Source organism: Camelus dromedarius, chromosome 4 (genome assembly GCF_036321535.1).
Source record: "Camelus dromedarius isolate mCamDro1 chromosome 4, mCamDro1.pat, whole genome shotgun sequence".
Classification (NCBI taxonomy): domain Eukaryota; kingdom Metazoa; phylum Chordata; class Mammalia; order Artiodactyla; family Camelidae; genus Camelus; species Camelus dromedarius.
The window spans coordinates 41367136-41389368 of record NC_087439.1 but is presented as its reverse complement, the minus strand read 5'-3'; the positions used below and the strand labels follow the sequence as shown (position 1 = coordinate 41389368).

The 22233-nt window shown below is 34.8% G+C and overlaps 1 protein-coding gene across 5 annotated transcripts in view; it reads left to right on the top strand.

The window, feature by feature from the left end:
• Positions 1 to 22233, top strand: part of SCN3A (sodium voltage-gated channel alpha subunit 3) — a 113505-nt gene that overhangs the window by 17248 nt on the left and 74024 nt on the right. For 3 of the 5 annotated variants that reach the window (XM_031451569.2, XM_064484866.1, XM_010982456.3), the window contains exons 2-6: positions 4823 to 4999; positions 11409 to 11541; positions 14139 to 14452; positions 19791 to 19909; positions 21413 to 21502. In XM_031451569.2, coding sequence (XP_031307429.2) covers positions 14189 to 14452; positions 19791 to 19909; positions 21413 to 21502 — 473 coding nt within the window. In that variant the 5' untranslated portion in view covers positions 4823 to 4999; positions 11409 to 11541; positions 14139 to 14188. Of the gene's footprint in view, positions 1 to 4822; positions 5018 to 11408; positions 11542 to 14138; positions 14453 to 19790; positions 19910 to 21412; positions 21503 to 22233 lie in introns of all 5 variants that reach the window. The other 2 variants (XM_064484864.1, XM_064484865.1) reach the window with 2 other exon arrangements.

Sequence of the window (22233 nt, the reverse complement as noted above, 5' to 3'; positions counted from 1 at the left end):
GAGTTGACCAAAAGTTTGTGGGTCCATTTCTGGGCTCTCTATTCTGTTCCATTGGTCTATATGTCTGTTTTTGCACCAATACCATGCTGTCTTGATGACTATAGCTCTATAGTATTGTCTGAAGTCTGGGAGAGTTATTCCTCTAGCCTCTTTCTTTCTCTTCAGTAATGCTTTGGCAATTCTAGGTCTTTGATGGTTCCATATAAATTTTATTATGATTTGTTCTACTTCTGTGAAATACGTCCTGGGTAATTTGATAGGGATTGCATTAAATCTGTAGATTGCCTTGGGCAGTGTGACCATTTTAACAATATTGATTCTTCCAATCCAAGAGCATGGGATATCTTTCCATTGTTTAAAGTCTTCTTTTATTTCCTTCATCAATGGTTTATAGTTTTCTGTATATAATTCTTTCACCTCCTTGGTGAGATTTATTCCTAGGTATTTTATTACTTTGGGTGCTATTTTAAAGGGGATTGTTTCTTTACTTTCTTTTTCTGTTGATTCATCATTAGTGTAAAGAAATGCCACTGATTTTTGAAACTTAATCTTGTAACCTGCTACCTTGCTGAATTCTTCGATCAGCTCTAGTAGTTTTTGTGTGGACCTTTTAGGGTTTTCTATATATAGTAACATGTCATCAGCATATAGTGACACTTTTACCTCTTCTTTTCCAATTTGGATCCCTTTTATTTCTCTCTCTTGCCTGATTTCTGTGGCTAGGACTTCCAAGACTATGTTGAATAGGAGTGGTGATAGTGTGCATCCTTGTCTTGTCCCAGACTTTAGTGGGAAGCTTTTGAGTTTTTCACCGTTGAGTACTATGCTGGCTGTAGGTTTGTCATATATAGCTTTTATTATGTTGAGATATGTTCCCTCTATACCCACTTTGGTGAGAGTTTTTATCACAAATGGGTGTTGAATTTTACCAAATGCTTTTTCTGCATCTATTGAGATGATCATGTGGTTTTTGTCCTTTCTCTTGTTGATGTGATGTATTACACTGATTGATTTGCATATGTTGAACCACCCTTGTGTCCCTGGGATGAACCTCACTTGGTCATGATGTATAATCTTTTTTATGTATTGTTGGATTCTATTTGCTAATAATCTGTGAGGATTTTGGCATCTATGTTCATCAGTGATATTGGCCTATAATTCTCTTTTTTGGTAGTGTCTTTGCCTGGTTTTGGTATCAGGGTGATGGTGGCTTCATAGAATGAGTTTGGGAGTATTCCCTCCTTTTCAATCTTCTGGAAGAGTTTGAGAAGGACTGGTATGAGTTCTTCTTTGTATGTTTGGTAGAATTCCCCAGTGAAGCCATCAGGTCCTGGACTTTTATTTGTAGGGAGATTTTTTTATTGCTATTTTGATTTCATTTCTAGTGATCGGTTTGTTCAAGTGGTCAGTTTCTTCTTGATTCAGTCTTGGTGGACTGTATGTTTCCAGAAACTTGTCCATCTCCTCTCGGTTATACAGTTTGGTTCCACATAATTTTTCATAATATTCTCATATGATATTCTGTATTTCTATTTATTTTATTTGTTGTAATTTCTCCATTTTCCTTTCTTATTTTGGTAATTTGTGCTCTTTATTCTTCTTTGTGAGTTTGGCCAGAGGTTTGTTGATTTTATTTACTTTTTCAAAAAACCAGCTTTTGGTTTGATTGATTTTTTCTATGGTTTTTTAAATCTCTATTTTATTTATTTCCTCCCTGATCTTTATAATTTCCTTTCTTCTGCTGCCTTTTGGGGATTTTTGTTCTTCTTTTTCTTGTTATTTTAGTTGGTGGGTTAAATTATTTATTTGAGATTTTCTTCTTTTTTGAGGAAGGCCTGTATTGCTATAAACTTCCCCCTTAGCACTGCCTTTGCTGTGTCCCATAAATTTTGTGTGGTTGTGCTTTCATTTCATTTGTCTCAAGGTATTTTTTAATTTCAGCTTTGATTTCCTCATTGACCCATTGGTTTTTTAATAGCATATTGTTTAATCTCTATGCTTTCCTTTTTTTCTCCTTTGTTTCTCTGTTGTTGATTTCTAGTTTCATGGCATTGTGGTCAGTAAAGATGCTTGAGATAATTTCTATCTTCTTAAAATTGTTGAGGTTTCTTTTGTGCCCAAGTACATGATAAATCCTAGAAAATGTTCCATGTGCACTTGAAAAGAATGTGTATCCTATTTTTGGGGGGTGTACTGCTCTGAAATATCCACCAAATCTAATTTTTCTATTGTATTATTTAGTTTCTCTGTTGCCATATTTATTTTCTGTCTGGAAGATATGTCTAGTGATGTTAATGTGGTGTTAAAATATCCAACTATGATTGTATTCCCATCAATATCCCCCTTTATCTCTGTTAGTAATTGATTTATGTATTTAGGTGCTCCTATATTGGGTGCATATATATTGAGTGTAATATCCTCATCTTGTATCACTCCTTTAATCATTATAAAATGTCCTTCTTTATCTTTCTTTATGGCCTTTGTTTTAAAGTCTATTTTGTCTGAAATCAGTACTACAACACCTGCTTTTTTGGCTTTTCCATTTGTATGGAATATCCTTTTCCATACTTTCACTCTCAATCTATATGTGTCCTTCTCCCTAAAGTGGGTCTCTTGTATGCAGCATATTGAAGGTTCTTGCTTTATTATCCAGTCTGCCACTCTATGTCTTTTGACTGAAACATTTAGTCCATTAACATTTACAATAATTAATGATAGATGTGTGTTTATTGCCATTTTGAACTTATCTTTGCAGTTGATGTGGTATTTACTCTTTGTTCCTTTCTTCTTCCTTTTGTGGTTTGGTAATTTTCCTTTGTATTATCATGGATTTTATTTAGTTTTTGTGACTCCCTTGTAAGTTTCTGGCTTGTGGTTACCCTTTTCTATAAGTCTATTAGCCCATTACTATATCTCGAACCCATCCTACCGAAAACAAAAAATTTAAAAAAGAAAGGAAAAAAACCCTGTATTTTCTTGCTTCCCTCTCCCACTCTTAATGATTTAGATGTCTTCTTTTACAATTTTGTGTTTATTTTATTTGTAATTCATGAGTTATCACCTTTCCAGTTATGAGTCTCATATCTGTAGCATCCTGCTGCTTTTCTATTTAGCGTAGACCTTTCAATATTTATTTTAGCATGGGTTTAGTGTTGCTAAACTCTTTTAGTTTTTGCTTATCTGTGGAATTCTTTCTCTCTCCTTCTATCCTAAAGGATAGCCTTGCTGGAAAAAGTATCCTAGGCTGCATCTTTTTTTTTTTTTTCAGGACTTTGAATCTATCTTGCCACTCCCTTCTGGCCTGTAGTGTTTGTGTAGAGAAATCAGTTGAGAGCCTTATGGGGGTTCCCTTGTAACTCACTCTTTGCTTTTCTCTTGCTGCCTTTAGAATCATTTCTTTATCCTTGACTCTGGCCATCTTGATTATATGTCTTGGTGTGGGTCTGTTTGGGTTCTTCCTGTTTGGGACCCTCTGAGCTTCCTCTACTTGGATATCTGATTCCTTCTTTACGTTTGGGAAGTTTTCAGTCATGATTTCTTCAAAAACCTTTTCGATCCCCTTTGATCTTTCTTCCCCTTCTGGGACTCCTATTATGCGAAGATTGGCATGCTTTATATTATCCCATAGGTCCCTTATGTTGCTTTCACTTGTCTTTATTTGTTTATCTTGCAGTTGTTCTGATTGGATGCTTTCTGTCGTCCTGTTTTCTAGGTCACTAATCCGTTCCTCTGCATTATCTAGTCTGCTTTGCACAGCCTTTAGATCCGTTCTCATCTCAGCCAATGAGTTTACCAGTTCTACTTGGCTCTTCTTTATAGCTTTGATTTAATTTTTGACATATTTTATATCTCTAAACACTATCTCTTTTAGTTCCTTCAATACTTTGATCACTCCTTTTTTTGAAATCTTGATCTAGTAGGCTGTCAATGTCTATTTCATTGATCATTCTTTCAGGGGATTTCTCTTGTACTTTTAATTGGGAATGGTTTCTCTGCTTCTTCATCTTGCTCATATCTTTCTGGCACTGTGGCTTATAGAGTATCAGTTATCTGTTGTGGTCCTTAAAGGAGTTTATTTATTTATCTAATGCCTATGTAGGAATAAAACAGATTTTTGGCATTTTTGTCTTTTGAAGCGGACAGTGTTCTGTCGGAGTTCTGCAGGTGCTCTGGTTGGCTGAGTGGGTCCATGGATATGAGTCTTGGTGTATCTATGGGAGAGGGTGAGCTACAAGCATCCTACTACTCCGCCATCTTGGCCTCATCCTCTTAACATTTACTCTTAGAAGCTACTGAATAAGATTTATTGTTCTTAGTCAATCAATCAAATCAGCTTTAGATGGAGAGGAAAAGAGACTGAAAAGGAACTAGAAAAATAACCCACAACATCAATGCTGACCACATGGTCCACTGGTCTACCTTTTCAGTCTTTCTGATATTTCAAGAAAAGAAACAAAGAGGAAGTAAAGAAGGGAAAGGGGGGAAAGGAGTAGGAGTGAAGAACAGGAAGATGCTCTAGAACTCCAACCTGCCTTCAGAAGGAGTGACTGAATCAAGGCTGTCAAAGAAGAAAGTGGGGCCCTCACCCCCACTCCCAGAATCCTGAAAGTGGTTCCTGGCCCCATCCTTCCATGAGCTTATAAGGGCACAAGGGCATGATGCTTATAAGGGTCAAACAACCTGCTCTGCATTGGTTCTGCTTTCTTGACCTAGGACTATAAGTATACAAAGCACAAAAGCGGAGACCCAGACCATAGCACCCACAGCAATCTAAATGCCAAAGATGCTGGACTCACTTCATCTGTGTTCTCTTTCCACACAGATCATGGAGAAAGAAAGCTGATGCCAAGCCACATCAGAGTTCATCAAGGATGAGATACCTGTCAAGGATGTGTGGTAGAGTGGCTTACTGGAATAAAAACACAGAATCTCTTATAAGGATAGCATAAGGACAAATGAGTTAGCTCCCAGAAACGGCCTGGAGCTTTTCCGGAAAAAGGTGCTGTGACTATATAAGGTGCCTAAACTGCTAGTGGGTATAAATTTGTGTTTGTGGAAAGTGAACTAAAATCTTTATTAGCTAACAACAGCAGCTATTTCAAGACAAAAAGAAGGCAGAAGAGTGACTTCCTGCCTCTTTGCTGGTTTGTTCCTCCAAGGAGGCAAACATTTAGAGACATGGCAGAGATGACCTCAGGAAGTAGAATGACAAAGGCTATTAATGTAAGAAAGAGAAACTAACCCAGCTTTTTATTTATTTTTATTTCAAGAGTGACATTCATCCTGTGTATTTAGTGAATTACCCAGGATTGTATTTACTTGAATTTTATTATATTTATTTGGTAACTGGATCCGTAACTCACCTGTTTGTACAGGGTAAAGGACATCCAAATACGTGGTCAGTATTTGGTTGTCAGCCAGCTTTTGGACTGGCTAAGTTTTTGAACCTACTGAGGGGTATTTATTTGTTTGGTGTATCAGCTGCAACTAACTAGAAAAGCTGTCTAAAATGATCTAAGTCAAGAAGGATGTTTATTGAACGTAACAAGCAGTGCAGAGGTTGTTTGGGTCCAAGAGATGAGTGAGCCATCAAGAGCCTAGGGTAGATCTGTCTCTGTGATCTGCCACCCTCCGTGTGTCAGCTTTGCCCTCACAGTGGCATCCCTTCTGGTTATAAGTGACTGCAGTAGTGTGATGTATCATATCCTGATGCAATAAGGTCCAGAGGACACAGAATTCTGTCTCCTCCTCAGCCTCTTTCTTATGAGAGAAGAAATCTTTTTTAGACCCACTTGCAGACTTCCCCTCAACTTTAATTGGCCACAATTGGACCAAATGCCTATTCCTTTAACCAATGATTGGCAAGGGGTTTGGAGGAGGTGTCGAAGTGGAATGGCTGTTGCAAAACTTACTTTAGTTTGCAAACAAATAGTAGAAAAACTCAGGAGCTAATAAAACCATTGATGCTGATTTGTCTATTACAGTGTTGGCCAAGTTGTTATTAGTTAGCAGGTGTCTCTCTGAGCTTATAGCTGTCTGATAAAGAAAGACAAAATCATAGGAAACATCATCTCCTAGAAGAGACTTATTATTTCCGAGATAAAATTGTTCTGAAGACAGAGATGAACTTGTACTTTCATACTCAGCTATTGTTTCCAGAGATATTGAGTCCAGGGAGAGAAAGGCAAAAATAGATTCTTTTATTAAACTGTAAATTAATAATCAATAACAACATTTGTGTATGGACAATCATGTGTTTAGATAACGGGAAAAGAACAATGGTAGAGAAAGTCTGATTTCATTTGTATTTGGCCATGGCATAGTGATACCAATACTATAGAGTTGCTTTCTCAATATGTTTGTCCAAACCAATAGTAATGCTGAATTCCTTGACATCACACTAATAACAAGAGGTACACAGAAGAAGCAGCTAGCCTAGGCTTTTAATTTACCTTTAAATAAGTCCAATGCTTAACTTACCTTTAAGTAACTCCATGCTTAACATACATGTGAGCAGGTATTTATTAGAGTAGGTTTTATGTTTACTATTAATTCATTCATATTTGTTTTGTCTTCTACATTAAAACAAAGGTGAAGACTATATTGCTACATTTCTTAGGTTGTACCACCCCATTCCTAACACAGGACTCTATACATAATAACCTCCTAATAAGGTAGCTGACTCATCCTAATTCTGTTTCTGAAAAAAATGAACTAAAATTCTTCCCATTTTGTAGGCTTGGGGCCCAGGCTATTTCCTGGACTATCTGGGTTCAAATTCTGGCTCTTTGTTACTTTTGCAACTTGGACAAGTTATCCAACCTGCGTACACCTAGGTATTTTGGATCTATAAAATGGGAATAATAATATTACTAACCTCACAAAATTATAATGACAATTAAATGAGTCAGTATGCATAAATTACATGACAGAGTGTCTGAGACAGTAATAATTCAGCAGAGTTTTATCTACTATTATTATTTAATCCTCAAAGTCACCTGGTTAGGTAGGCATACCAACAAGGTATTATTTCAAAACTGCTTTAAAATACAGACAATAATACATAATTCTGCCTTGGAGAGTGTCCAGTGGCTATTATTATAATGTGCTGAATGCTGTGTGTATGCCTTTGATAAAATATGCTCTTGGTCACACATGTTCCTTGAGGATATGTAGTAAATACTAGACAATCATTAGCCCTAAATGAATAATCCCTTGGAAAAAATTAATAATTTTCTTCAATAGGACAGTAGTTAATTGGTCCATTTTGTCTTTTAGATTATGCCCTTCCCATAATAATCTCTTTTTGATACCAAGAAAACACATACAGCATCTTTTCTCCTCAGAAATGGACCCAGTCTTTCCGTGACAACTAGCTCTCTTGTCATCAAGAACATGAAAAATACATTTGGATTTTTTTTCTCCTGATCTCTCAAGTAGTAAGACACAGAGCAACTTTTCATTCTTGAAGATGGCAAATTTACGGCCTCTGACATAATTTTGTTTCCATGGGAACAGACCAGAACTAATTGACTTTGTCTGTAACATAATTATAAAAATCCCTGCAGAGAGAGACAGAGAGTATTGATACTAACAGGTTGTAGACCAACACAATTTACCAAACTGTCTTCTATTCTGGAAAATTAGGCAAGATGAGAATTCATGGGCTATATGACTAATGGGAAAAAAAATACATTGCTGCAGTAATGCCACATCATATCCCAAATACTTACTGTGCCTTTTTTTCTCAGATTCTGATTCATTAACAATTATTAGTTTTGTATTAATTGGTTTCATATAGTTTCAGCAGCTTATGTTAGTATCATAGTTACATGTATGTGAGCCTGGAAAACTGAACAGAGCTACACAAATCTATTTTTCTGTAATTATTTATATGCTGCTTAGCTCTTTAATATTAAATAACAAAACAGTAAGATTCAAGATAAAAATGTCAACAATAATAGGAAAAGTCAGTCAAGAATAGAATCTGTGGAAAATGTTTTGCCTCAGAGCAGCATTCTGTATTTGTCAATAGACACTTCAGTGAAGATTAGTTAGCTTCTCTGCGCCTGTTTCTCATTTATTTTAAAGGCAGGGAATTGGACTAATTGTCAAATCCAACATATGAGTTTTGATTAGCATCCTGGAAATTCCTCTTTTGGCATCTACGTAACTGTTCTGATTCTGTTGTCTAATATCCTCCATGTTCCCTTTCCTTAAAAATTGGTGGTCACAAGAGTCCCACCTCTTCATCTTTCTATTTTTTCCTAAATTAATGTAATGCATATTCTTCAGTTTCAGTGTGACTCCTTAATCAATACATTCACAGCCCAGACATCTTTCTTGAGTCTCACACCCATATCTTAATTATACACCCAGTTGTTTCAAAGGCATCTCAAACTAAGAACTCAAACAGAATTTATTATTTTGCCCTACAAACCTCTCCACTTCTCGGTTGGGTTAGTGGCTCAAACCAGAAATTTGGAAATTAACTTACCCCCTAACTCTTTTCACCCTTCATATCAAGTCATCCCAGAATCTTACTGGCCTTACACCTCTTCTAACTGTGCCTGAGCACAGTGCTTGGACCATGGTTTGTTTGCTCACTAACTTATTGATGGCCTATTTTCTTCCAGGCACTAGCTTACCTCTAGATGCGTTTCCTCATTAAAGGTCACATTAACTCTAATGAAGTATATGTTATCATTGCTATCATTATCTTCATTATGTAGATAGGGAACCTGAAAACTGTAAAAGATTAAAAAAAATTGTCCAGGGTCACAGTGCTAGAACATGGCAGAGCCAGGGCTTGAATATAGTCCTGATTGCCAAGTCTGTGCCCTTAAATAGTAGAGCTATAGTCAAATTCTCTTGCCCTCTGCTCCAGACCACTGGTGTCCATCTGCTTCCTTCTAGGAAAGCTGTTCTCAAAGGTGGTTTGCAGACAACAGGGTGTTCCTGAGTTCCTTTCAGAGGGGCTGTGAGGTCTAAACTATTTTCTTAATAATCCTAAGGTGTCATTTGCCTTTTTTCACCATTTTGACATTTGCACTGATAGTGCTAAAGTCATGGGGGTAAAACTGCTAATGCTTGAGTGGGAATCAAGGCAGTGGCATCAAACTGTAGGAGGAGTCCTTATTTTCCTCACCACCAAGCACAGTAAGAAAAAAATGCCAGTTCACCTAAGAAGTTCTTTGATGAAGCAGTATATATTATTAATTTTATTAAATCTTGACCTTAAAGAACATGTGATTTTTAATATTCTGTATGATGAAAGGGGAAACATACATAAAGCATTTCTGCTGCATACTGAGCACCATGGTTGTCTCAAGGAAAAGCACTTGTGTAATTGTATCAGGAGCTGAATATGCCACTTTTCCCCCATGAAACACTATTTCCACTTGAAAGAAAGAACTGACAAACTATGGTTATTCAGACTCAGGTATTTGGCAGATATTTTCTCAAAAATGAACAAAGGAAAAACCTGTCATTTCAGGAAAAGCAAATGACAGCATTTGTTGTCGATGTTAAAACTGGAGCTTTGAAGTGGAAATTGGAATTTTGGAAAACTTACCTGACACTGGGAGCTTGACAGCCTCCCAGTACATTACGACTTTTCTCAAGAGATCAATGGTGATACTAACAAATGTGATTTTTGAATATTATATAATAAAATTTGTCAAAATTTGGAAAATCTGCAGAATAACGTGCTGGTATTTTACAAATGATCCATGCATGATGGTGCAAAATCCATCCAAAGGGCAAAGTCAAAAGTTCACTGATACAGTTTCAGATTTTACACTGAAACTAATTTAAGAAACTACCATTTGTAGAGTTTTGGTTTTCATCAAAGAAGAATATTCACAATTGCCTGACTCCTTACTTTCCAGCTACATATATGTGTAAGAATTTTCTTTATGTACCTCAATCAAAACAATGTATCTCAACAGACTGAACACTGAAGCAGATGCGAGAATCTAGCTGTATTCCATTAAGCCAGACAGTAAAGAGATTTGCCAAATGTAAAACAAGTTCATTCTTCTCACTCAATTCTTTTCATTTGAGATAATATGGCTATTTTCATTAAAAATCTGTTTTATATGTAAACAAAAAGGGGTTTATTCTTAAGCTAATTAAAACATGTTTTTAAATTTCCTATTTTAATTTTTAATATGGTAAATATGGATAGGAAAGTCTTCCCTTAAACAAAAGCTCTTTGAGGTCGTCTATAAATTTTAAGAGTATTAAGGGATCCTGAAACAAAAATGTTTGCAAACCATTGCTCTAGGATCACTCCCTACCTGCTTGTCCTTCATACTGCCACCATCTTCCTGATCTCCAAAGTAAACACTCCACCCCCCACCCACAGATTACCTTAGAGTGCTGAGTGAGACTTTGGTGGTCTATATCCTGCTGAAGTTTCCGTTCCTTTCTCCTACCACACCCTTTGGTTGGGTTGGTCTCCACCCATAATGAACTGCATATAGTTCCTCCCAAACAATCCATGCTGTCTCTCATGTCTGAGGCCATATACATTGCTGCCTCCCTGCCTACCTAGCAGGTCTCTATTGATATGTTTTCCTACCAACCTTCCTCCAACTACCACCACCACAACTAGTCGGCCAAATCCCAACTAGTCTACAAAACCTAGCCCAGTATTACTTCCTCAGGAAAACTTCCTGAAACCATACTCCTCCCTGGGCCGAATAAGTTGCTACCTTTTATGGACCTCAGATGATAACCAGCGATATATAATTATTTGTATAATAATCTGGCTCTCCCAGTGTAATGTCAATTCCTTAAGGGCTGGGACCATGGGTACCTAACCTAGTCCAAGCACAGCATTGATACATAGTAGTCCCTCAATAAATATTTCCTGAATAAATGAGCCTAAAGTCCCTTCCAGGTTTGAAATTCTGCCATCCATCCCTATAATTGGATATTTTGAACCACAGTCTTTCTTAACAGAGGATGCATTTGTTTTACTCACACACTTTTACACACACAGACACTTTTTTAATCAAACAGATCATATCCTCAGATCGTTAATCCTTTTTGGTCCTTGCAAGGACAGTTCTGGAGAAAATTTGGTATGTTAAATTTGATATGTTTTAATAAATTATAATGCACATATATTCATTAATAATATATTTTCTACACCAAGGCATCAGTAGGAATTAATTTTTAAAAGCCTGCTCTAATAGGAATATAAAATTATGTAAGAACTCTGTATAATAAGCTCACAGAGAACAAGAAAGAGAGGAAAAAAATTAAAATAGAACTGGCAAAGAACTATGAAAAGTTTCTAAACAGCAACACTGTAGATGAACTCCTGAGAAACTCAGTTCACTGTAATCTTTAATGTCTCAGCCTATCCAAATATTGAGTAAACCCTATTCCCCTTGCAGATAAAGAGCTGAGAGTGGAACTGGCCTATCTTCTCGGGATTTAGAGTCAGCAGCATGGGAATTTCAAAGAGACTACTTCCTTTAGACCAAGACCCAAATTTTTTATCCTAGCCCTTGATCAGTGAACAAGAAGGTAAAGGATTATTTATTTTTAAATAAATTTTCATGATTTTATGATGGTACTTGTTCCATGTCACCTCAGAGAAATCAAAGTCATCAGGAAAGATTACTGAGAGATTTCTACATTAAATATGTTTAAACAAATTTCATTTTAAAACTTAGGAACCAAGAGACACCAATTAAATGAAATATAATTAGTTATTTCTTTATGGCAAAGTGTTGCCACATATATGATAAAGTATTTCAATGACACAGGTTGAGGAAGGTTAAATTATAAACTGTTAGTAACAGACTCAATACTCATCCAGATCTCTGATACCAATTGCTGCATGGTTTTCATTCCATTGTCAATAAAGAAACCAAAATCAGTTCAAGTAAATGCTCAAATACAAAAGTAACCTTTCTTCTCCCTTAAGAAAGCAACTATGTTCCACAGAAATTTCTAAAGACATTTTTTTTTCAAGCTGTGTCATTTTCATTTAGCACTTGGGGAGAATCTTATCCATTCAATTCATGACAGGTGATGAGAAAGGTGGATTACACATCCCTGGGTATTTAAGTTTTGTAATTAAGGGCAAACTCTTCCTACGCTGAAAAGTACAAGAGCTGTGATTATTCCATAGCAGCCTAGAGTTGAACTGACTATGTTGCCATTGAATTGACATAAAATGGCTGAAACTATTAACTCTACTTTGTACCATTTACCATGAACTTAGAAGTCACACAATAGATAGTTGATTGATTTTTAAGAAAAACAGAATAAATGTTCCCAAATCTTCTGGTTCATATAACACTTGATGGAGCTTAAAAAAAGAGCCTTGTCCCACCACAAATCAGAAATTCTTTTTCAGATCTAGTAGGGAAAATAGAACAGTTTTTTGGTAAGTCTGATAATTTATGATTTATCTAGAATATACCTGCATAATAGCAGGAAATATAATAACAATGTCATAATATGACTATGAATTCAATGAAAAGACACAGACAGCTATTAAAATATTTTTTGTCACAGGACCAGACCAAGGAACCAGTAATTCAGATATGTACTCAAAAACATATATTAAACTATGTTATTTTTCTTATGTTACTATAAGATCTAGAGTTTCTCCTTGTTTAGAAGCTCAGTATATCCATGCAATGAACTGCCAAGAATTAGAAGGCCATTTATGGATAACCTACTATGGAGACTAGAATAAGTGTGGGGGCAGAGGCAGGTGGGTGGTTGGGGATAGGGAAAATGTCACAGATGACATTGATGATTATTTTGATGCCATGGTTGTAGACCATCCTACAAGATGACTGATGTACTCATTGTTTTTTGTTTTTATTGTTTCTATTTTCTATCTTGATTTTTTAAATGAGATTTTTGGCACAATGCAAAATAAAATAACTGTTAACTTATGTTTCAAAATTTATGTAGCTGACTTCCTGTATTTTTGACAGTTCTGTCACATTTCCAGCAGATAGAACTTTTTTCCCTTCCCTAGGAAATTGAGCAAGTCCACTCCACAGGTCTGCCTTGTCTCCCGTTCTCTCCCAGCCATGTTGTAAACATGTGTGAAATGTGTCCCTGTACTCTGCACTTCCCAGCCCATTCCTGACCTCCACGGTCAGTTATAGTTCCAGCAAGACAAGACTTTATTTAAAGGATTGTGGCTTGAATTGTGAGGATGCCTGAAACCACAGCAGAAGAAATGGCTGGACGAACTGAAGATATTTAGATTATGATAACTGGCACTAATATAGTGCTTACTAATTCTGGGAACTATTCTAAACATTCAATATAAATTAATTCATTTATGCCTTACAATACCTGAGAAGTTGGTTCTCGTATTATCCCCATTTTACAAATGAAGACTGAAGCACCAAGGGGTTACATTTTGCAAAGTCATACAGCTCGCCGGTGGCAGAGCCAGGGTTTAGAACACAGTCTAGCTTCATAGTCCATGCTTTTACTACACTACATCAAATGGAAGATTCAGGAAGAAGACGAAAATTGTCTTAAAAATAGTTAAAGAGCAACAGACTGGAAAAGGAAGTAAATATATTCTGCATTGCTTCAGAAGATGCCTCAGAAGGATCCAAGGTGAAAAGCTATAAGAAACAGAATTTTGACTTCTCTGTTACTGCTGATGGTCAGACACTGTCTGGAGAACCAGTGGTCAATGATGCTGGTAATCAGAATAATGGCTGAGTTAGGCTACACTTCTTTCCTATCCTGAGATTTTTTTGAGTTGAGGATATATCACTGCATTGTTACCAGGATTTATTTATTTGGAGAGTTAGTAAGTTATAATAAAAGAAGGAGGGAGAGAAATAATGAGTTAATTTTATTGACAAGCACCACTGGCATTATTCTTTTTTAAAAGTATACTAAACTTTGGCTCAAAGGTCTCAGAACAGACTTCTGATAGATATATTAAGCTGGCTCATTGAAAATTAGATTGAATGATGTTTCTAAGTTAAAATTTGTAGTGCAGCACGAAAAGCACTACTTAAAATTTATACTTAAAAAATTACTAGAAGAAATATTAAATGGCATCTTGGTTGATTTTCTTAATCCCTCTCATTCACTTGCTTTCCTAACCCCCATGCATTTTTTAATTGTAGGCAATTCTTATGCAAGAAACTAAACATAATTAAATGTGCAGGATGAAAAGATGGCACAGGCACTACTGGTACCCCCAGGACCTGAAAGCTTCCACCTTTTTACTAGAGAATCTCTTGCTGCTATTGAAAAACATGCTGCAGAAGAGAAAGCCAAGAAGCCCAAGAAAGAACAAGACAATGATGATGAGAACAAACCAAAGCCAAACAGTGACTTGGAAGCTGGAAAGAACCTTCCATTTATTTATGGAGACATCCCTCCAGGGATGGTGTCAGAGCCGTTGGAGGACCTGGACCCATACTATATCAGTAAGAAAGTGAGTGTTGATTTTATTGCTCTAATACGTCTTTAACTCTTAACTTTAATTTGCTGTGGCTCATATATATATACTGCACCATAACTTTTCTACTGTTAAAGATTTTATAATATTTTTTATTTCTTCTTACTTTTAAGCACAGTGTAACAAGCAGAAACATTTATAAGAAATGAAGTCAAGATGTGGCTACAGTGAAGAGACATAAAGAGATGAACAATTTCTACAGTTTCACAGTAATTGATATTGTCAAAATTAAAACTGACATCAAGAAAGCAAAATATCTGTTACTGCTGACATATCTAAGCACACAGTAGACAACAGAATAATGGCTAAGTGAAAGAAGAGTTATGGGGCACATATACTTATTTTTTTATTTCTTATTTTGCTTGAGGTTTCTTCACAATAGATTTGTATTCTAGAAGGTAACAGATAATCTTTTACTTAGACTCCTCCTATAGAAGATATACATTGAGGAGCAAGTTTACTCAAAGATACATTTTTTGGCCCACTAACCTACAATATGATTGGGAGCTCCTCTTAACCTTAATTTGTAACAGGCTAGATTCTGGAACACCTACATTTTGTTAAAACATCACTCTGAGAAAAAAAATATCAAGAACAAAGGCCAAAAAATAACCCTCAAAATTTTCAATATATTGCATAAATCAACTGTTATGACTGTGCCTTCCTAATGCAATAATAACCACATAATTTTGTCAGAATTAGCTAGTTTTTGATACCAGCTGTGCAGTGTTTTATAGGAAATAAAAAAATGGATGATAGATTCTATGCTTTCTAATTGGGTATTTTGGCATCTTATAACCACAATTTATATTTCACATTCACAAGCATAAAAGTGAGCCTATTTAGGCACTAAAGATAAATTAATATCACCATGAGTTACTGGCTTACAGATTAAAGGATATATTGATCACTTTTATTAGTTGAAGCCAGCCCTTTAAAAAGGAATGGCTAAAGAAGTTGCATTCTTTAAGCAGCAAACAACTTATAAGATCAATGATGTCTAAAAGAACTGACAAGTAACTACTCAGACATAGAACTAGCCCTATTTCTCTAAATAAGTGCTTCTCAAACTTGCATATACATTCACATCATGGGAGGATCTTGTTAAAATACAGATTCTGATTCCATAGATCTGGGGTGGGACCACAGATCCTGCATTTCCAACAAGCCCTTAGGTGAGATTCATGTTGCTAGTACATGGCCACACTTTGAACAATGAGCCTTAAAATATTTTATTTAAAGTTACAAATTAAAGCAAATTAAAAAAACAGGTCCTTTCTTTTTCCTTTTAACGTAGTTTCATGAAAGATGCTATGTAATATGTATTCATATATTTCTAAAAGTAATTTATTCTACTACTTTACTAAAGAATTGATAAAAATTTGAAATTTAGTTACTGTAGTATTATATACAATGAAGACAGTGAGACATCCCCCAAAAAACTAGAATAAAATTTCCCTCTAAAAATTATTTATTCAAACTGCATATTTGCAAAGATACCTTCAAGAGGTGGGGGTATGACTTATACCTTGACATGATTAAAAGCATTTACTACATGAAGAAAGGAGGGAATTGGTAAAATTAAGGGGGAAAAAAGAGAATAATAGAGACAAACAGCATTTTCCCAGAAAGACAGATCTTTAGTTAATAGTAGCCCTGAAAGCATTTTCCTCCCAAATGTCACTTCATTGTACAGGGGCTACACTAGGCTATCTAACCAAGATGTCATCAAATGTCTGCATTATTTAATTAAGTCAGTTTATTTGGACTCTACCTTTGGTAAAGAATATCTGATTATAATTTGTTTTCCCACTGATCTGCTTAGAAAGAAAGAATGTGTTGGTTATGCTATAGCAATTATTTCAGCCCATGTGACAGTGATATACCTGGTTTTAAATAAATAGATTGGCATTCTAATTTTACGTCAGGCTTTCAAGCTTGGTTAACGTGAGTCTGCTGCTAGGAAACAGACTGTTTATGTACTAACAAAGTCAGTTTTTATTGCCTCCCTGTCTGAGAACCAGACTTGAACACTGACTTATTCAGTAATGGCTGTGACCCATCTTGAGAGAAATCTAGACTGTTTACTGTTGGTGACACTGCTTTCCTTTATGAAGTGTCTATAAAGATAAATTGAGGTGCTATATAGTTTGTGGTTCTTATGATAGAAGGACCTAATATACGAAGCTAATGGAGAAGTTCTTATATTTAAAATATGGTAGAGAGCTTGTTAATCTTAAGAAATAATGCAGGTGAAAGGCATTTTAAAAGTGTAAAGCATTATGTAACTCTGCTTCCATTAATTAATGATACGTTTACATACCTAATTTAATCAGATATGCAACATCACAATGTATTTTAATGGCATTCAAATTGATCAGGTAAAAACTTGAGAATAGTGACAGTGATAATAATAATAGCTAACATATGTTATGCTTATAGTTTGTCAGGTACATTTGAATGCTTTACCTGGTATTAACTTACTTAATATTCAAAGAACCAGTGGGGCAGGTACTATGTTAACCTCATTTTGTAGATAGGAAAGTGAAGCCCAGAGGAGTTAAGTAACTTGACCAAAGTCACATTCCGTAAGTGGTGGATTCAGGATTTGAACCTAGGCAGTCAGGCTCCAGAGCCAGAGCTCTTAGCCACTAAACAAAACTATATATGGTGTTTATTAATAGAATAAAACAAAATGTTAAAAATTGGTTGTATAATTTTGAATTCGCTGATGGATGTGGTTCTACTCAGAGATGTAAAGCTTATTCTTGCCTCAAGTAGTGAAAATTTTAGTGAATCTGGAAAAAAGAAGTAGAATTCCAGAGTGGGTAATATCCAGTTTAACATACTTCCAGATACAACATTCGTCACCTTAGTAACAGTATAGTACTTATTACTATTTTTTTTAAGTCACATTATTACTTATCATTTCTTGGAGAACAGATTTTGGAATTGACACTGTTTTTCTCTCTCTTCTAATTACTTGTCATTCTCTCAAATAATTTTCAGTTTAGACACCTCTCTCAATAATAGAAGGGCCCCAAATTCCAAATGCCTTTCTTATAATTTTTTCACCATACAGGACATTAATGTTTTATTCCTCATTTCTCAGGTTTTCTTTGTGTCAGAGATTGGTCTCCAGAAATAAACTGAGATTGTGTTCTTAAAGGTCTGCTCTGTTCCAGAACCAGTAAATTCACTGAAGACGCCCTTGGCATGTCACTTTTAATCCCGTTAGTACTGCAAAGGCTAATCTTGAGGGAAGAGCAGAGGATTGCAGGTTTAAAGGGACAATTCATTCCTGTTCATTGTTTTTGGAGATTTTTCAAAATAAAATCCTCTCTTGATGTCACAAGTGGCAACAGCTTTTTCAGGGATATTGTTTCAAAAAAGCATGAATAAATGCACTTTAAATTATGGTAAACTTTACATGTTACTGCTGTCATTGAATGTCTAAATGGATCTAGATTATTCAACTTTAATACTGAGTAATTCAATCCTGTGAATTCAAGAAAATCCTTTAATGCATGTGTGCTTCAAGGGCAGTCTTCCCAATGTCCACTGTTCCATGTGGATAATCTCAATGCTAGTAAAGAATAGTTTGCTTGCCTTCTTCATAGAATTGGTCAAATTTACAGAGTGCAATTCATGGAAAATGGTTGGTTAGGTAATGGTTGTGTCCATGGTCTTGAATACAAAAAAGGTAATGTGCAGAGAAGTTGTTTTCTGTACCCTTTATACTCATAATATAAGTATTTTATATTTGTAAAATATGAATATTATACTCACAATATACCTATTCAAACAGAGCATGTTGTCAGTGAACATGAATATATGGGATATAGCACTTAGTTAATGGATAAAAGCATATTATTAAGTAAATGGTTATATAGAATAGATGTCTTAAAGGTAAATGTCATCTTAAAGGTAAACCCACATTTAATTAAAACAAGTATTTATTTGTAAGCCATGCTATTAAATACTGTGAAAAAAATGTAGAAAAAGTAGCTAATAGGCTCTTTATGCACAATTATTTAGAACAACTTCTAGCCTAGTCCTCAGTGGAATGAACCCTACATGTAAATTGCTACTTGACTATAATTACAAGCAACATGCCAGTATGTGTATATTAATACACTAAGACTTATTGAAAAAGGGAAACAATTAGGGGAGTGATCAGAAGGCAGTATGATTTATCTGGAAAGACATGAGAGCAGAGGTGATTTTGATAGCTGAGGATATTCCCAGAAAGTAGGAATTTTCAACCTTGGCTGCATATTAGAATCTCCTGAGGAAATATTTTTAACATACAATTGTCTATGCCAATCCTCCAGAAACTGATTCAATTGCTCTCACATGGATCTCATATATTGGCAATTTTAAAATCACCCCAAGAGATTCTAACATGCAGACAGGACCAAGAACCTTTGATATAACAGTGGGTCATTGTAGGGGGTACCTCATTGTCAGGTCTGTTGTGGACCTGAAATGGGAGCAATTTTACATTACATGACATCTCAGGTGCCTCCTTCCTGTAGGATTCTGTGACACTTATTTTCAGAATCAGGGGAAGAAGCTGACAGAGTGACTGGGACTGACAAGTGAATTGAATTGGCTGAAACAGAGATGCTTTGTTGGGAAAAATGAAAGATGATCCTAGAGAGACCTAGTAGTAAATCGCTGGGTAGCACAGCTTAAATACTAAATTGATGATTATAGGTTTCAGGTCATAGGATTTTATCTATGGAATGCCCTTTGAAATGATGTACTTCAGCCTAATTCTTAATGCAGCTGTTCCTTCTCAGTATTACCAGCAGATCTATAGAATCAGCAAAAACAGATTATTCAGTCTGTTTGAACATTTTAAAGTAGGACAACTACCATAGGGAAAATAGAGAACCTTCCTAAACTTTGTAGTTAAAAGACTTGATGTAATTAAAATATGTATAAAAGATTATTTTAGTGGCAGTATGTACCGAGTAATCTGAAAAGTTACAAAGCTGAAGACAAATGGTAAGCTTTAAATAGAGTCTGGAAAGTTATTTTACAATTTGGTAAAATTTTTATGTAGGATCATCAATTTGTATCAGGAAGTTGATACCTTAGAGACAGATTAGATAATAGTACATCGTATCTTTATTTGTAGCTATATGTTAATTTAGGGGAGAAACATCTAACATGTTTATAGTCATGATATACAAACTGGTTTAAACAAAGAAGTTCAAACAAATCAGGTAAAAAGATTTTTATGTGTGTAAGCTCCTCAAATAAAACACGTCTAATCTAGTTTTTTTCCTCCTATTTTCTTTTTCAGACTTTTATAGTATTGAATAAAGGGAAGGCAATTTTCCGATTCAGTGCCACCTCTGCCTTGTATATGTTAACTCCGCTAAACCCTGTTAGGAAAATTGCTATTAAGATTTTGGTACATTCATATCCTTTTTATGTGGATTGTCTAAATACTGCTTCTAGTAGTTGATTATATAAAAAATGTCACTTTTTAAAAATATATATAAAATAACTTTGAGGTTAAGGATAACGTTTAATCTGTTGTACTCATTGATTTTCTGCTATTTATAACAAGATTATTGTAGAATGACTATAATGATTCTAAAAGTAAAAATGCATCCATAATAGTGAATGTTTAAATGAAACATGTATTGTAGAAACGACAGCAAACTTTCATTAACCTCAATTAGATCATATATAACCATTATTAGAAACATAGTCTATTGTGCTTAGTATTATTATGTATGTTACCAAATGTTCAAAATTTTGTGCCTTAATTGGTTCTATATCTTCATCACTTCCTCCTTCCTTCTTTCCTTCAGTAAATATTTATTAAACTACTATGTGCCTATGTATCTGATAATATGTATTTAAAAATCATTGACCTTAAAATTACTTACAATAATAGTCAAAAAGTACATGTAAAATGACTTAACAGGTGTGGATTTCAAGAAAATTCTCAAGAAGTGATCATAAAATAGAAAGCTGATCTTCAGAGGCAGTGTTCAAGAATGGGCATCTTATCCAAACAGATTCAAAACAGGCTAACATAAAAACTAAGAGACAGAGTTAACCTAGAGACAGGGAAAACAGGACTGATAACTTTTGAAGCATTTGAATTCTCCCATTTTATGGTTTGATATTGGAAAGTATGTTTTAAAATAAAAGATTTACCTCAAAATATGTAATCATAAGTTTCTTCGAGTAAAGTCTGGATTGAGATTCTAAGAGAAATTACTACAGCTAATTCTTAGGAAGGTTTTAAACCAGTGTTTGTTTAGGTATGGTGTGGACTAGATACAGGAGGATAACTAGATGGCCTGATAAGCTCCCCTACAGTCTAAAGTAAAAATAAAGTTAGAAAATAATACTAGCTAATTAGCAAAAGATTGTCTCTCCCTTTATACTCATGTTGTAAACACTAAAGGAACGAGTTACATCATTCTAAGACTACTAGAGTTCCCAATTACAGTAGAATTCTCAATCAGTGTAATCCCTGAATATATGAAGCTAAATTCTCAGGCTTATTATACCACAGTCATTAACCTTTTGTTTGTCAGTTAAAATTTTAAATGACATCTGAAATGTAACTTTTACATTTCTACTATAAACTTACTGAAGAATGGTCATTCTCCCTTGCAGTGCAATTTCACACAACTCATTGAAATGCAAAATTTTCATTTTGCTTCAAATAGAGGTCTCTTTCTACTGACTTCAGTTTTGTGAGGAATGATGTAAAATAAAAAAAGAGTGGACCAAGATTATATTACATGCTTTGAAGTTTCTTACTGTTTTGCCATTTTTTTTTAAACAAACACATAAGATTAATTTTACAGGTAACTTGTATTAATGATTTTTTTTCTGTATTGGATCATTTGTAAATGGCCACGATATTGTACTAGCATTTATTCCTTAACTATAATCTACTTTATTCAGCATGCTTATCATGTGCACTATCTTGACCAACTGTGTATTTATGACTTTGAGTAACCCTCCAGACTGGACAAAGAATGTAGAGTAAGTAGAAATGACTTCTTGGAATGAGAAATGCACACTCAAATTCTCTAGCAATCTCCTTACAGTTATGGTCTGATTTATGGTTTCCACTTTTTAAAGTCAGGCTAAACACTTCAAAGAAAAAGTTATTTCCATAATATGAAAAAAAAATAAGGGAAGTTCTTTGGGAGAATTTTCTTACATTTCCAACAAATGATAGTTATCTGTTTAAGAAAGGTTATTAATTTTATACATTAGCTGATAAGCTATACAATCATTTAGCATAAAAGTTAAAACTTGATCACAGTTAACTTCATTTTAGATAAAACACAATGACCATTGAGTAATTTTATAAATAAATTATTTTATTCTATTATATTACTATTACTGTTATATTCTGATAAAAATAGATTTAGATGTTTAGCTCTATATTATTATATTAGGCATTTCGGTCATATGTTATATCACCACATTTAGGAAAAATACATTTAGGTATTTAAGTTATTTTGATGTTTAATTATGTTTAGATACATAGTTTAGACACAGCATGCATGCTAAAACACCATAGATATGTTCTGTTAAAGGAAATAGAATGTCTTTGCAAAACCATGCTGAAAAAATAACAAGGCCTAAGGGGAAAACATGATTATAGACAGAGCCCTCAAAACTTATAAAACTTTGTAATTAGAACACTAATAAAAACAGTAAGAATTCCACTAAAAAGATATTGGCCTAGTTAAAGCTCTACGGAC